General features: G+C 38.8%; 1 protein-coding gene across 4 annotated transcripts; it reads left to right on the forward strand.

The window, feature by feature from the left end:
• Nucleotides 1-950: 950 nt before the first annotated feature.
• LOC137730814 (regulator of nonsense transcripts 1 homolog) lies at nt 951-14,263 on the forward strand. 4 transcript variants are annotated; one of them, XM_068469793.1, is made up of 29 exons: nt 951-1,659; nt 4,107-4,358; nt 4,459-4,629; nt 4,773-4,823; nt 4,938-5,030; nt 5,154-5,249; nt 5,342-5,392; nt 5,479-5,597; nt 5,963-6,071; nt 6,317-6,439; nt 6,515-6,586; nt 7,222-7,293; nt 7,392-7,458; nt 7,534-7,676; nt 7,761-7,832; nt 7,933-8,061; nt 9,268-9,423; nt 9,570-9,683; nt 9,768-9,866; nt 9,945-10,022; nt 10,193-10,327; nt 10,603-10,677; nt 10,821-10,938; nt 11,418-11,794; nt 11,905-11,967; nt 12,055-12,126; nt 12,904-13,035; nt 13,108-13,206; nt 13,474-14,263. In XM_068469793.1, exons 1-29 carry the CDS (start codon nt 1,129-1,131, stop codon nt 13,606-13,608), a joined length of 3,804 nt encoding a protein of 1,267 aa, XP_068325894.1. In that variant the 5' UTR covers nt 951-1,128; the 3' UTR covers nt 13,609-14,263. The 4 variants fall into 4 exon arrangements, with proteins under 4 accessions (XP_068325894.1, XP_068325895.1, XP_068325896.1 ...); XM_068469794.1 differs by having other exon boundaries at nt 11,421-11,794; XM_068469795.1 differs by having other exon boundaries at nt 10,821-10,932; nt 11,421-11,794.
• The last annotated feature ends 2,231 nt before the right edge of the window (nt 14,264-16,494 follow it).

Raw genomic sequence — 16,494 nt, forward strand, 5'->3', positions numbered from 1 at the left:
TTGTATTTTCATAAAGAAAGTGTATATTTCTTTTTATCGGAGCTGAGGTTGGACCTAGAACAAAATGTCAGTTTGATTCCGGCCGGTTCATATGTGAAGATCATACTTGCGCTATGCTATGATCTTTTTTCCTTAAAAAAAAGGGTGGAAACGACATGCAAAGAAGTTACGATATGCCTTGTTCGATTCAACATCTCATTAAAAAAAAAGAGGTTTATGTTTTTTATCAAAAATGACAAAGCGACTTTCGCAAGTTTGTCACTCAAATAAACCACGCCAAATAACAAGCCTTAAGGCCCTATTTATGGTATAGGGCTTGTACAATGAGAACCCTAATAGGAAGTCAAATCCGAATCCTAATAGGCAAGGAATTCAAATCTTTATACTAATCAAATAGGTAAATTATCAAAACTTTTCCACTAAACAAAGAATCCAAGTAAGAAGTGCGAAACTCAACCCATATACGACCCATAAACAAAACAGGAAATACGAGAGTATTTCGCTACTCATCTCCGATCGATCGCCTTGATGTCAGTACTCTTCAAACACTTCTTTGCTTTTGGCCGATTGTCACCGCTTCTAGATTCATATCCAACACTTTAATTTTGAGTTAATCACAACACTCGTGTGAGGCCATTGGATGTGGTGGCCCATGGGTGTGGTGTGAGAGGGAGTGCTACACAAAATGTGGCCCGTCAACGGGACAAAATCAGGAAGGTGAGTAGAAGGTGATTTTTGTCTCTTGACCCGTAGAAACACTCGATCCGATTTGGATACTGATGAATTTCTCCTCCAAGAGACTGCGCCCAGTCACTGCCCAATCACAGTGGCGCGTCGCAAATATTGCAAAAACAGTTTTAACCTATATTTGGGTACTCGCCCAAAAACAGAACCAACAAAACCCCCTCACACGCACTCTCTCCCCCCTCTTCTCTCTCTCTCTCTCTCTCTCTCTCTCTCTCTCTCTCTCTGTCTACAACCATCACACCTCCCACACTCTCTCCTCTTCCGAAACATCTTTCTTCTCTCTTCGCATTCGTTTCTTGACCGAACCCTAACCCTAACCCCCTTTTACTCTCCTCATCTCTCTCCAAAACCCTCAACAAATTTCAATTCCACACCCCAACCATGGATTTACAGCCCAACAACCTCTTTGACACGGCGTCGCAGCCCGACACCGCCAATGACGCCTACACCTTCCTCGAATTCAACACCCAAGGCGAGGACTTTGACTACCCGGAGTTCCGCGACCCGATTCGGTCCCCTGTCGCCTGGCCCACCGCTTCAGATTCCTTATCGGAACCCGCGGACCGTGACCGTGGCGGGGGTGGAGTCGGATCGGATCAGCAGTCTGATGCATCACCGGTTTCAGCTGCCCCGGGCAGCGCCACAAAGGCTAGGGCAGGTGGGTCGGGCAGTAACGCTGGGAATAATCAGGTGGTTGACGTCCTAACTGCTGGGATGAGTGTGCTTAACTTTGAGGACACTGGGGATGACGACAATTACGAGTTTGGAAAAGGGGATTTCACGGAACATGCGTGCCGGTACTGCGGCGTGTCGAACCCGGCGTGCGTTGTGAGGTGTAATGTGCCTTCGTGTCGAAAATGGTTCTGTAATTCTAGGGGGAATACGTCCGGCTCCCATATTGTGAATCACCTGGTAACTCACCTGGTTCGGAGTGCTATTGTTTCTGCCTGTTTATTTATATTTTGGGTTTTGCGATTATAATTTTCGGGTATGAATCCAATGGGAATTTGGGTAAGAAGTGGAAGGTACTAGTTTCAAAATGGATGCCATTGGAGGAAGTTTAGTAGTAAGACGATGCAGAGCAATAAGTGTTTTTTGTTTTGAGAGACAAACTAGCTGATACGATGATGGGTATCACGTGTTGGCATTGCTTGTACAAAGATTGAACTTAATTTTAGGTACATTTAGAGCTGCAATATTATACTCCCATGATGTTTGGGTTTATTATCCCTGTTTCAAGATGTTTTTAGTTCTACATATTGGGAGTCGATGATGAAATTTTGGTTTAAACATGGTATTGGATGACAAAAGTGCACCGAGAGATAGGAAGCAATCTGGGTAAGGAGAAAGTAGATTCCGATGATTTATCTTTGTCAATTTAGTCTCTGAACACATATAATCGGACCTTAGTGATGGGTCCAGCCAATTATTAATCATGGCACCTTATACTCATGGACTCTTTTTTTTTTTTTTTTTTTTTTTTTTTTTTTTTGGAGTTGTAGTTTGGTTGCATGAATGATTTAACAACTTTTTGAGCTATTGAAGATTCATGTGGTTCATGTTGATGTTACAGTTAGGTTTGGCCACATATTTTAGAATATATAAATATATGAGTTGATTTAAATAATTTTTCGTAATAACATACGCAGTAATGTGCTCTTATATATCCATGCAAATTTATAGAGATACTTATTTATTGACACGAAAATTTGGAAGTCTTCTACTTCCCACACCACTTATTATTAAACTTCCATTAATGAAATACACTTGACCAGAAATTTTGGATCAATATTCCTCTGATTTGTCTGGGTGGATGACATTGGATCTTACATACGAATGGAGTTAATGATTACATTGGTTTAATATAATTTAAGCAACCAGCATTATGCTTCAGATTTTGGTGTTTACAAGACTGCATGATTTGATTTCTGATACTTCTTTTCTGCCAATCATGTGGCTGTTCTTGAGTTGATAGTACTCTTATTATTACATTGTATGATAGAGCATTAGAGTATCATTCATATCCTCTTTCAGTTTATGTTAGCTCGAGTAGGATCATGGATGGGCTGCAAATAATTTTTTAAAGTTAAAATCAATGTTTTAAAAAAAGAGCCTTGAGGAGTGCCTAGGCGGCCTTCGAGGTGGGGCAGTGAGGAAAACTCCTCTGCCCAGTGGGATTAAGCTTAAACTTGCCTAGGCGTGGTCGAGGTAGGCACGTGAGGCGTAGCAGGGGCTTTTTTTGTTTCAAGGGTTAAGGTTTCTCACTTACAGTGAATAAACTTTTTATTTGATTGTTGATTATTCTTCTATAATGTTTGATTTTGACTCTATATGTTTGATTTCGACTCAATATGTTTGATTTCGACTCTAGATGTTTGATTTCGACTCTATATGTTTGACTTCAACTCTATTGTCCATTATATTATATATATTAATAATTTTAGGTCCCGTGAGGCTACGCCTCATGCCTCAAGGCTTTCGCCTAGGCAGGACTATTCATGAAAAGCCTTGGCTTCGCCTTCGCCTATTAAAACATTGGTTAAATTACAAGCTAAATTAAGGAGTCATAGTTTCTATGGTGGAGTTTGATTGAATTGAAGGTTTTAATATCTAGGTTATACCAGTAAATGTTTTGTATAATTGATGATGGCTTATTTGGGATTGCTTCTGTAGGAACTAGAAGTGCTTACACTAGAAACACATTGAAATTTCTATTAAATATCCAAGTGCCTCCTCTAAAAGCTGTTGAAAGTGCTTCCTGAAGAAGCATCTAGCAGGTGCTTCTTCAGAAAGCAATTCTATGATCCAGAAGCACTTCAAACAGTTTTTTCCAAACGCAATCAGAAAGTGCATTTGGCTGTCAGCAAGTGCATTTATCCTGTCCAGAAGCAATCCCAATAGGCCCTAAATTACTTGGGCTTCAATTTCTTTACTCTAGTGTAATGGGAACTTACCATAAGCTGCCTCATTTGACTTCACTTCACATTGAGCAGACATAAATTTTTGTAAAAATTGAACTGCTTCTTCCATTCATGTCTTTTGACTTTTTCAATCTTGAAAAATTAATCTTTGTTGATGCTTTGAACAGCCTTTTCACGGGCGAATTTTTAAGGATATGCAACCACAAATAATCTGTTAAATATAAAGAAAGTACCAGCTGTTGGAGCCTCATATCATACATAACTTTTTTTCTCAATAGCATGCTGATTCTTGGGTGGTTGCATATGGTTGGTTCCCAAATACAAGCTTGAAGATAAATCTTTCAATTGCTGTATACTATTAGCTGACATTATTAATAAGGGATAGACATTGCATTCTGATAACTCTGCCTAATTGGTCTGTTATGCTGGGTTTTGTAGGTCCGAGCCAAACACAAGGAAGTCTGTCTTCATAAAGATAGCCCATTGGGAGAAACAATCCTTGAATGCTACAACTGTGGATGTCGTAATGTATTCCTTCTGGGATTTATTTCAGCCAAGACAGAGAGTGTTGTTGTTCTTCTTTGTAGGGAACCCTGCTTAAGTGTTAATGCATTGAAGGATATGAACTGGGATCTGAGCCAGTGGTGTCCCCTGATAGATGATAGGTGTTTCTTGCAGTGGCTTGTTAAGGTTTGGTATTTCACTACTCTGTCATTAGGCTAATAGTTATTTTCATCTGAGGCAATTTATGGTTTTCTGTTTAGGAGTTTTAAGATGCTGTGCTTTGCAGGTCCCGTCTGAACAGGAGCAGCTAAGGGCGCGCCAAATCAGTGCTCAACAAATAAATAAAGTAGAAGAACTTTGGAAGAGCAATCCTGATGCTTCCCTTGAAGATCTCGAGAAGCCGGGTGTGGACGATGAACCCCAACCCGTGGCCTTGAAGTATGAAGATGCTTACCAGGTGAATCTGTTTGAAATTCATTGTATATGCTTTGAAATTTTGAGAAGGCTGAAATCTTGTTCATTTTATAACATAGGAAGCCTTTGGAGAATTTGCATCTTCTAAATGGATGTTTTGCTGATAATTTCTTGTTTCTGATGCAGTATCAAAATGTGTTTGCACCACTTATTAAACTTGAAGCTGACTATGATAAAGTATGAAGACTAATCTCTGTTTTCCTTTTTCTTTTCAATTCAAAGATTTCTTATGATCCCTGTGGTACAGAACAAGCAAGTTGTTAAGTTCTTATGATCTTAATTTTGTTGTAGATGATGAAAGAATCTCAAAGCAAAGACAATGTCACAATTCGGTGGGATATTGGTCTTAACAAGAAGCGTATTGCTTATTTTGTGTTTACAAAGGTGACTATCTGCAAAAAATTTGTACACTTTTTTTTGGTGAATTCTTTTAGTACCATAAGCATGGTGTTCATTCTGTTCATATGTATGTATTTTGAACATTCAGTTTTTGTTTGGTTGCTGCAGGAAGACAATGAGTTGCGCCTTGTACCTGGTGATGAGTTGCGGCTTCGTTATTCTGGAGATGCAGCTCATCCAGCATGGCAGTCAGTGGGACACGTTGTATGCCTCCTTCCCGAAGCATTAAGAGTATATATTGTATATGTGTTTTAGTTTTGTGGCACTTATTGTATAGTACTTATCTGCTGTTTCAGATCAAGTTAACCGCACAAGAAGAGGTTGCACTTGAACTTCGTGCCAGTCAGGTAGTTTTAGTATTAGTGCAGCTTATATATTGTTATCTAATTCATTAAACTTGGTTGTTACTAATGTCTATTCATGTTGTGTGCAGGGAGTTCCAGTGGATCTGAACCATGGCTTCAGTGTTGACTTTGTCTGGAAGAGTACAAGTTTTGATCGGATGCAGGGAGCTATGAAAGCTTTTGCAGTCGATGAGACAAGTGTTAGTGGGTAGGTTTGCAGTGTTTTTTTTCTTCATCCTTTTCTTTTTCCGCATCTTCTTTGGCAGACTTTTAAGTTTTAGAAAGAACAGCCTATTGTTTCCCAAAAAAAAAAAATTTGATAACTTGCTTATCATTATGTGACTTATAAGTGTTGATTCTACTTCTGTGTTATAATTCTTGTATAGCTAAATATTTTATGGAGATGACAAGCATAAATTGGTTTTTAGAGCAGATATTGCATTAGCTGTTTCAGTTTGTATTTTATTCAATGAAAGTATGTTACCTAAAATGAAAGGAAAATAAATCATGTCAGGCTGCAGCGATTTTAATGTTTTGCATTGAACTTAAGTGTTCTTTATACTATTTGTGCAGATATATTTATCATCATTTGTTAGGCCATGAAGTAGAGGTTCAAATGGTCCGTAATTCATTGCCTCGTCGTTTTGGTGCACCTGGTCTTCCGGAGCTCAATGCATCTCAAGTACGATATTTTGATTATACACTTATTGTTATCCTCTATGTTCATGATACATTGAAGAGATTTTTGTTGAAGAGCTCTGTACTTTGCTTTCTTTTCTGGCTTATCCTCTCTTTTTCTAAATACTAGTTTTTCACATCAAATGCATCTCCAACCCAAGTATTTTGTAACAGCATTTTCTAGGTCCTTTTCAGGATCCTTTGTTGTAGTTGGTCTAATCTGAGTGTCTTACACTTTTGTATTGATAGGTTTTTGCTGTAAAGAGTGTCCTTCAGAAGCCTATAAGTTTGATCCAGGGTCCACCTGGCACAGGAAAAACTGTGACTTCTGCAGCAATTGTGTATCACATGGCTAAACAAGGCCAGGGACAGGTAAATAACTAACATTTGTTATTTCCTCTCCCTCTCTCTCGCCCCTGTTTTAATCACAATTTCTCTCTTTACCAGGTTTTGGTGTGTGCTCCTAGTAATGTGGCTGTAGACCAACTAGCTGAGAAGATAAGTGCAACTGGGTTGAAGGTAGAGGACTAGTGCTTGGCCTTTGCCTGCAATTATAAATTTATACCGACTCTAAAGTGTGTCCCATTTGTTTTGTGGCTCTTTGAAAGAATATTTAAATATCCCTTTAGTTGTGTAAGCAATGTTGTGCAGATACATAAATGGATTCTGTTTCACTTATATTTTATTAGATTGGAGAGCTTCTTATTTACCTGGGTTAAATGATGGTTTTGTTGCTGGGCTGTTTAGTAGTTTCCTTTTCTCTGAATTTTAGATTGCTCTTCTTTATGATAGATCGGTTGTTCACTGTTCATGTTGTTGCTTTTTATATTAAGCTGAAATCTATATCCATCAAAGAAAAGTAATTCCAAGCAGCAAGAAATCAGAAAATGAGTACCTAAGCGTATTTATTTCCAACTTAGAATGACTCCCTCTCAAGTATCACTTGTTCTGCTTTGTAAAGCATAGCAGTGTGTAATCTGATTTCTATTTGTTTGAAACTAGTTGGTTTACAGTTTTGTGCTGTTTATGAGATTCAGGAATTAACTCATTTTTGCATCAAACATTGCAAAAGTTTTTATCTATTATGTCTCTTTGGTAATAGTAGGTTTCTTATGAATTTGTCTGATTTTTGTTTCTTCCTTTTGGTATTTAAGGTTGTTAGACTTTGTGCAAAATCAAGGGAAGCTGTAAGTTCTCCTGTTGAGCATTTAACCCTTCATTACCAGGTTTGTATTGACTTGTTGCCTTAATTAATAATTTTTAATCTCAGGTTCGTATCTTCTCACTTATTTAACTGGATGCGTACCGACTCTGTTCATCTCAGGTTCGTCATCTTGACATGTCAGAAAAGAGTGAACTTCACAAGCTGCAACAATTGAAGGATGAGCAAGGTCACTTCGCTTTTCTGAAAACTTCTATGTATATTTGTCTCGACTTGATGCTCATTAGTTCCTGAAATTTTACAGGAGAATTGTCTAGTAATGATGAGAAAAAATATAAGGCACTGAAGCGGGCAACCGAGAGGGAGATTTCTCAAAGTGCTGATGTCATTTGTTGCACATGTGTTGGTGCTGGAGATCCTCGATTGGCCAATTTTAGGTTCCGGCAGGTTGGAATAAGTCTTAAATTAACAGTTAGTTACTATCTGTCACAACTTAAAAATAGCTTACACAAATCTATCCTCTGCTTGTAGGTACTTATTGATGAGTCGACTCAGGCTACAGAACCTGAATGCCTGATTCCTTTGGTTCTTGGGGCAAAGCAGGTACTTTGAGATCAAATATGTAGACGTTGCTAAATTTTGATTATGAGCTTGATTTTTAACAAGTTGTTGCCCGGAGTCTGATGAGAAATTTCCGTATTAGGTTGTTCTTGTTGGAGATCACTGCCAGCTTGGTCCAGTCATTATGTGCAAGAAAGCAGCTCGTGCTGGGCTTGCCCGGTCTCTTTTTGAACGCCTCGTTATACTTGGTGTGAAACCAATTAGATTGCAGGTAATTGGTCCAAAGTTTTCAGTCTGTGCATGGGTAGCTGCGCATAGTATCATTTTGCTAGTGTACATTTACTTGCCCCTTTTTTTTACATTTATTTGTTTGTTTATTTATTCTTTTATGTTGGATAATCAGAGATGAAATCTGAGTTTTGTTATTTGTATCAATGTATTAAAAGGCGGAGGCGTGGGCAAGGCGTTCCATGGATAGCCCCGCCTAAGCGGAGGCGTGAGTCGAAGCCTTACGGGACCTTAAATAATAGGGGACTGCTGAGAAAAACAGGGAAAACAGGGGACTCTTGGGGTTTTAAAAATAAAAGAAAAACAGACTTGGCCAAAACGACGTTGCTTTGGGCCACGTCATTTAAAAAATATTAAAGACTTGGCCAAAATGACATCGTTTTGGACCAAGTCTTTTGAAAAAATAATCTCTCCTCTTCTTCGTGGTCGTCTTCCTTGTGAAGATGCTGCACACCCTGCAACCCTAAACCCAGATGACAGCCTTCAACTTCGATTTACCCAGACAACAGAGCATTTGACTTTGATTTTGGGTTGCGGATGGATCTGGAAACGCCCGCCAACCGCCTTTAGGCGCGCCTCAGCCGCCTAGGCTCGCCTCGGTGAGTTTTTGCCCACTCCCACTGGGCAGAGGCGTTATCACTTGCGCCCTGCCTCCAAAGGTGCCTAGGCGCGCCCCTAAAACACTATTTTGTATACCCATTCATTAATAGATATGATATTGGTCTTTTCTTCTTAATGTTACAGCATGAACATTCAATTCAATATTAAGGTGTGCCAATGAAGTTGTTGCTTTACTTATCTCTATCTCTTTATTGGAAGCTTGTTGCAGTTCTCAATGTATTTGCCCTTAACTCATTGTTTATTGCTTTGGAGTTTAGGTACCTGTATTTATTTATTTTCCTTCTTATCACATTTTCCATAACTTCTGTGAGCAAATAAACTTTATTGTGATTTAATTTGTTTGGATTATTCTCAACATTTAACCTGTTTGGTTCTTTTTTATTTAATTTTAATTCTGTTCTGTCATCAGTCTTGTTTCTGATTCAAATATTAAGTTGCATAGTGTAGCTAACAGTGCACCATTAAGAGGCTTATGACACTTTCTGTGTTGTTGTATGTCGTTCACAGTGAAATTGCTCTTTCTTGCATGTGTTGCAAGGCTAATATATTTTGTGTGATTTAATTTTAGGTTCAATACCGAATGCATCCAGCCTTGTCAGAATTTCCATCTAACAGCTTCTACGAGGGCACACTTCAAAATGGAGTTACCATCAATGAAAGGCAATCATCGGGCATTGATTTTCCTTGGCCGGTTCCCAATCGTCCCATGTTCTTTTATGTACAGGTAACAATAAGTGCCAGTTGAATAGTATAAACCATCTAAAAGTTTGTTGCAAAGAGTTGCTCTGTCTACTAGGTGCTTTTCTGTCGACATTTTTAGATCATATTATCTCCGAAGACTTGTTCTGGACTCATACAGCTGTGTTATAGATGGGGCAAGAGGAGATAAGTGCTAGTGGAACATCCTATCTGAACAGAACTGAGGCTGCTAACGTTGAAAAGATTGTCACAACATTCTTGAGGAGTGGCGTAGTCCCTAGTCAGGTGAACCTACAACATTCCTTATGAGTTTAGCATTTTATATCTGGATTCCATGTTTCATTAATTTAATAAAAATACACTTTGTAGATTGGAGTGATCACACCATATGAGGGACAGAGAGCTTATATTGTGAACTATATGTCGAGAAATGGTGCTCTCAGACAGCAACTTTATAAGGAAATTGAGGTAATATATTCATCACATGTAGAAGTCTTTGCGCTTGACCTATTTTGTCTATATTGCTTCATTGTTATGTTATTACAGGTTGCCAGCGTAGATTCATTTCAAGGACGGGAAAAGGATTATATCATCCTTTCGTGTGTGAGGAGTAATGAGCATCAGGTGTGTTCATAAAACCACTTGTGTGAAGTATGCACATTTTTCTGTTATCAATGTACATTTGAATTGTTTTGTTGCTATTTCCCTGCCGCGCGCGCGCCGGGGGGTGCCGCCGGGGGGGGGGGGGGGTTGGGGTTTGTTGAGGATTCCTGTCTAATACACCCCTTTTTCAGGGCATCGGATTCCTTAATGATCCTCGCAGGCTCAATGTTGCTCTAACACGCGCTCGATATGGTATTGTCATTCTTGGAAACCCTAAAGTTCTTAGTAAACAGCCACTGTGGAATAGCCTGTTGACTCATTACAAGGTATTAACTGTTCTCTGTAATTTTGATATTGTTGGTTTGCGTTGACCTGTGCCTTTTGTTTTTTATTCCAGCTAATAGAAAAAGACTTTTTAAGTTTTTCTCAAGTATTTTTTGTTATTTAACTTGACAATTTTTTCTGCTAGTATGTATTTTTCGTTCTCGTCCTGTTTTTCTCAAGTCCTTTTAGATCCTTTGGTTCATTGTGTTTGTTGTGCTGTATGGGTTGATATACAGACTCTAGCATTCCATAGTACTGACATTTTATACACCATTAGGAACACGAGTGCTTGGTTGAGGGGCCACTAAATAACCTGAAGCAGAGTATGGTGCAATTTCCAAAGCCTAAAAAGGTGTGTCACTAGCAGAGAAGGCAAAAATTAAGTTTTCATGCTTTTTCTTTTGATGTACTCATATTTTTAATCTGTTGTGGGTTATGAAATCACCAATTTATGATGGATGTAAATTTGTTGTGTTTGCTCTTATGTTGACACAGATCTACAATGATCGTCGCCTATTCTATGGTGGTGGTCCTGGAGTTATCCCCAATGACAGTTTTGGGTCTGTTGCCTCAGCTGGCCAAAGTGCTGACAGAAGAAGTAATCGGGGTAGGGGTATGTTAGTACTAGTCTCTTTCCCTTTTTACCTTGTTTCTCCAGGAATTGTAGGATGAAGTGCACTGTTTGTTTTCACCACGCTTTCCATTTTACTCTGATGGTGTTCTTGTTATCTTTGTTTTGATATTTCTTTTACTTTTCCTATTCCACCAAATACAAAAGTAGTAGGGATGAAAAAGGGAAGAAATCTATATGAAAAATTGAAGCCAATACTTTTAACGTAATGGTTATTGATATGTTAGTGTGTAGTATATAAACTTGGGTTCATTTGATATGGTGAATAATTCAAATAAACGGATTCACATGTGTTGAAATGTTAAATTTTTTTTCTTTAGAAGTTAAGACAAGGAAATAGATAAAATAATTAACCCCCGAGTTCTAAGTTTTAATCCAATAAATAAGTAGAAAACCTTAACTGGTCTCATATGCCTAAAATAATGATGTCTTTCATCCTTATAGATTGTTTATGCCAAAAGCAGGTTCTTACCTACCTCCTGGCCCACCCAATGGTACCCATAAGCCTGGTGTACATCCGGCTGGATATCCATTACCTCAGGCACCTCTTTCGCCATTTCATGGAGGACCCCTTTCTCAACCGTATGCTATTCCAACTCGTGGAGCTGTGCATGGACCAGTTGGAGCTGTTCCTCATGTCCCTCAACCTGGAAGTCGTGGTTTTGGGGCAGGACGTGGGAATGCCGGTGCTCCAATTGGCGGTCATCTTCCGCACCAGCAAGGCACACAACAAAATGTTGGGAATATGGGGTCTACCTTCAACATTCCTTCTCTTAAAAATCCAAATAGCCAACCATCTGTTGGTGGCCCCTTATCTCAACATGGATTTGTCAATAATGTTTGTACCGGCCCATTTTATCCTTCTGTTTTTCTCATGTACCAATTCTCCCCTAGATCTTGGTCCCTCATCCGCCTGATGCATGTACTCTTCTTTGTTGTATGCAACAGATGCCAGTTCAAGGGCCAAGCCAAACGTTTCGTGATGGATTTTCCATGGCGGGCATGTCTCAGGTCTTTCTCGTACTAAACATGATGTTCGTAGTAACTTGTCATGTTGATATTCATTTTTTAATTTCATCTTTGATTTTATGTTGCCAGGAATGTTTGGGTGATGACTTTAAAAGTCAGGGATCACATGTTCCTTATAATGTTGCTGACTTCTCCACTCAGGTACGAAGTTGCGGTGCTTTTTCTTTTGTTGTATTTTTAGTGTATGCTGGGCCATACATTATTTGTTTGTTTCTGCAGTGTATTTCTGGATTTAATTTTTGGGTAAAATATATTTTTGTTCACTGTGTTTTGACTCAAAATCACTTTTGGTCCTGTGGTTTTAAATGTATCAATATAGTCACTGTATTTCAATTTTTGTTAGCAATTTTATCACAATCCAAAGTGGATAAACCCGAGAAGTGTAAGTAGTTTTAGGAGGCCTATAGCGCGGTCTTTCAATCCCTTAGCAACATTTTCTTGAAAACAGACGGATTGTTTTCCAAAATGAAAATCTGGATTCTAACTTGTTAATTACCGCAGTTTCAAAATTGTTTTTAAATTCCTTGCAAAACCAAACACACTGACCGAAAATGACATCGAGGCAAAGTATAGTGACCAAATATGCATTTTTAGCATGTGTTTTTGGGCTATGCCTTAAGTGGTTTGTTTAAGGATGTTATACAATGTTTTTCATTAATTACCTTTTTTGTTTACATTTTCGATGAATTAATTTCACATGGAAGAAGAGTTCCTACATCATGCAAAAGAAAAATTGAAAGGAAAAGGTTATTTATAGAAAGAGGATTTTCCCTTACCCTTTTTGTGTCTGCGCTATTTACTTTCCTAATGTACCTATAGTCTATGTTATGTAATTTAAGAACCTCTATTACTTGCAATTGCAGAATTAGTCATGTATTCGAAAAATTAAAACTGACATGATGCTAGCATGCTTGACAGGCTTCTCAAAGTGGATATGCTGTTGATTATGTTACTCAAGGAGCACAAGGTGGGTTTCCAGGGAACTTTCTGAACCAGAACTCTCAAGCTGGATATTCTCGATTTGGTAGTGGGAATGACTTCATGTCTCAGGTTTGCTAGTTTCCCTTTGTTGTCATTAAATTTTTACTGTGCTTTGGGCAATTCTCAATTGCTTTCTTACAGGACTACATGCCTCATGGATCACAAGGCCTATTTACTCAGGTGGGCTTTAATGACCCATCACAGGATGGAGTTGCAAATGCCAATCAACTTCAGTCTCAGGTTTCATTTTATACCAATGCTATTTAATAGATTGTGACGGGAAAATAAGGAAATGGGAAGTAGAAACATTTGGCTGTTCTGTAATTAGGAAGTCCTTTCACATTGCTCTTCAACAGAGTTTAGAGGGTTGGGTATATGACGAAAATGCGTACTGCATTCTGCCTCTGTTCTTCTTCAAGTCATATTGAGTCATATTTAGTCATATTTTGGCTTGGTGGTGGTTATCCTCGCCAGTGCTAATAGCTGATAGGTTCGACATATTTGCAGGGCTTTATGAACTCACTGTACTCTCAGCCTTTTGCCCATTACAACACACAGCCAATGAACTTGCAGGCCCCACAACAACAACAACAGCAGCAGGGTCAGACCTCCCAAAATCAGAAAATCCACTACAATGGTTAAGAGACAGTAGGGAATAATGGCTGTGATGGGTTATAGTATTTGCATTCAGCAACTTGGTTTGTGCTCTCTTGTGTGCCCAAATACAACTACCCTAAAATGCAGAAGATTTGTTGGTTGCGATCAGTGTCGCTATCTCCAGAACCTGTAGTTGAGGTGTTCTGGGTTTTGAGAATACTATCAAATAGAGTGGGCAAATGAGCATATGGGGGTCTGAGCAAACAAGAGCGGCACATCCGCTGCTGAGAAAGAAAAGGATAACCCCAATATGACCTGCTTGAAGTTTTGTATTGTTCCGAAGAAAGGTAAGAAAAAGATGGTTAAGTGAAATGAGAGCATTACATGGCATGGTTTTTGGCGAAAGGGTTCTGGCACCGGAAGAGACAGAGCGCGCTATATATGCTGACTGACAGGGAAATGACCCAATTTATTCATATACAGAAGCAGTTTTACCACAAAAAATTTGTACAGCATGCTGGGGAAAGTCGCCTAACCCTTTCAGCTCCTGGCATGTAGTTATACTCTACATTATAATTTTGCATCGACGATGATGAAATCTTTAGCAAGTGTTTATTCAGTGCTTGTATTGCTTGGCATTGAACCCTTTACCCCGGTCAGGTGGTATATAAAAAGGCTAATGATTGGTTTGTTTCTGTTATCCGGCTTCGTTTCCCCTCGATTCCCTTTTCCCTTTTCCTGTTTTGTTGACAAGTCTCTGAAAAAACCAAGGAAAAGTAGAACCACTTGACGCAAAACTAGCAAGATCCGCAGCATCCGCCCCTTGTTACTATTAAAGAAAACAATCGTCTAAGCTCTCCATGATTTGACTCGGGAACTCAACGAGCTCAAAACCTTCATGTACCAATTCACTGGCGGTCCACGGCCTGACATCCGTCGCCGCCCAAACCGTAGTACATCTGCGGCCCACACTCTTCAACGTCTTTTGCCAACCCACCCATCTCATCCGGGTTATAGAACACGTACGTTGGACATCAAATTACTCGTCCAATCCTAACACAGTTCCCTCACCTCGACTCGATCCCCGAGTCCGTTGGCCCCCGCATTCCTCAATAGCCCTGGGAAGGAGTGGCCCAATATTCATGAGAACGACTTAGGCTCGCTCCAAGCCAAGCTGCTGTCAATCCGGGGAGTCCTGTACCTGCACTGAGCTCGAGTACCGACTTGTCCTGGAAGTTCAAGTGGAAGTGGAAGATGGCTGGGCCTTGAGTGGCCATCCAATTGGGTAGGACCAGGTACGAGGTCCAAACCCATGAGCCGGTGAGAGCTCGGCCTGTTGTTGAGTTGTTGACGTCGTCTAGCTCTTGGATTACTAGGTTTGGTTTGTGCCCTATATTTGTTTCATGGCCATTATGTTTAGGTCTGGCAATTTCTTATACGATTCGTTAACACGACCCGAAATAATTCGAAAATAATGGATTTCGAATTGATACGTTAACTAATCGAGTGGTTATCAGTCAAAGGTTAAAAACCTGTTAATAACGGATCTTTAACAGGTTTAATCATGGTTAACCCGTTTTGACCCATTAAGAAAAAGAAGTTATTTTGATGATCTTACACAACTAAAAAAACTTAATATAAAATACAATAGCCATAGTTTACATATTGCTTATTAAATACTAGTCTTTCTGCACACACTCATGCGCGTGCGAAAAGGCTATTTTTACATCACGGTGCGCAACGCGCCGCTTAGAAAGAAAGTTGAGACAGAAACTACAATGGCCATTGTTATCTGTTTGGTTCTCCACTCAAATTGTCTTCAAGGTCAATTAATAGTTGCCTTTCTTCTTGCGTTTCTTTGGTGGAAGCTTGCAAATGCTTCCTTAAATTGGTGAGGAAATTAAATGAGTGAATTAGTTGATTATGAACTAAAACCGTACAATGAAATGAGGCAACACACTCACATTTGAAACATGCCCGACAATTCAGACATGGTGTTAAAAAAATTGCGGAGTAAGTTAATTTGCTGCAAGAAGTCCATAAAAATTATTAAAAAAATTAATTGAATGCAATATGTTATCAAAACTGAGAGAAAACAAAACTGAAAACATGAATTACAAACCCAATGAAAATCTCCATTTTTGGAAAAGAAGTTGTTCTTAAAGAGATTTAGAACCTAAAGTTCATCACTATCTATTTGTATAAATAATGAAAGAAGTAAAACTGAAGAGAACTGGTTGGATTAATTGGAACACTGCGTCTGCAATTTCATTGATCCTTCTTCCCTACAAGAAGAAATCAGAGTATTTATAGCTTTAAATTTAAAAGAAAAAGTATTAAAAGGATTATTAAAACTATTAAAGCAAAAAACAACATTAATTTAAATTTTGAAAAACCTGACTTCTGCATTTTTCTTCTTTAGTTCATGTGGAACTGAAACGAACTCGAGCAAACACTGAAAAGAGTGCCAACAGTACCACAATTTCAGCTCCAATAACAGACTATAAAGTTGTTGCTTTCGCCTATAATTCCCTTACTAAGTAAAGGGTAATCCTACTTGAAAATAGGGAAAATAAAAAGTTGAAACAAAAACCAAACGTGTGAATAAAAAAAAAAAAAAAAAAAAAAAAAAAAATCCAAATAGACTCGAAAAACAATGAGCATCGAGTCCCTTCTCTAAATCAGTGGAGCAGTTCATAGAATTGGAATTATACTCCTCCGTTACCTCTTTGGAGACCAAATGGAGTTCCTGGAGTTCTCCACTGCTTCCCCTTGTAGCAGGGACGGAGTTACAAATTTTTTTTGTGGGGGTATCTCAAAAATCAATTAAGAAAACCTTATTATAATATGACTTAGTGTAGTAGTGGAAAGTGGAAAAGTGGTGAGAAAAATATTAATACATGATAGGCGAGAGAGGAGTTTTTCAGTTTG

Source organism: Pyrus communis, chromosome 4 (genome assembly GCF_963583255.1).
Source record: "Pyrus communis chromosome 4, drPyrComm1.1, whole genome shotgun sequence".
Lineage (NCBI taxonomy): Eukaryota > Viridiplantae > Streptophyta > Magnoliopsida > Rosales > Rosaceae > Pyrus > Pyrus communis.

Excerpts from the sequence above, each read along its gene's own strand:
- LOC137730814 (XM_068469793.1), top strand. The coding sequence starts at position 1,129 with ATGGATTTACAGCCCAACAACCTCTTTGACACGGCGTCGCAGCCCGAC. Across the intron at positions 4,359-4,458 it reads TCTTGCAGTGGCTTGTTAAG|GTCCCGTCTGAACAGGAGCA; the intron begins GTTTGGTATTTC and ends TGTGCTTTGCAG. Across the intron at positions 5,031-5,153 it reads CTTATTTTGTGTTTACAAAG|GAAGACAATGAGTTGCGCCT; the intron begins GTGACTATCTGC and ends TGGTTGCTGCAG.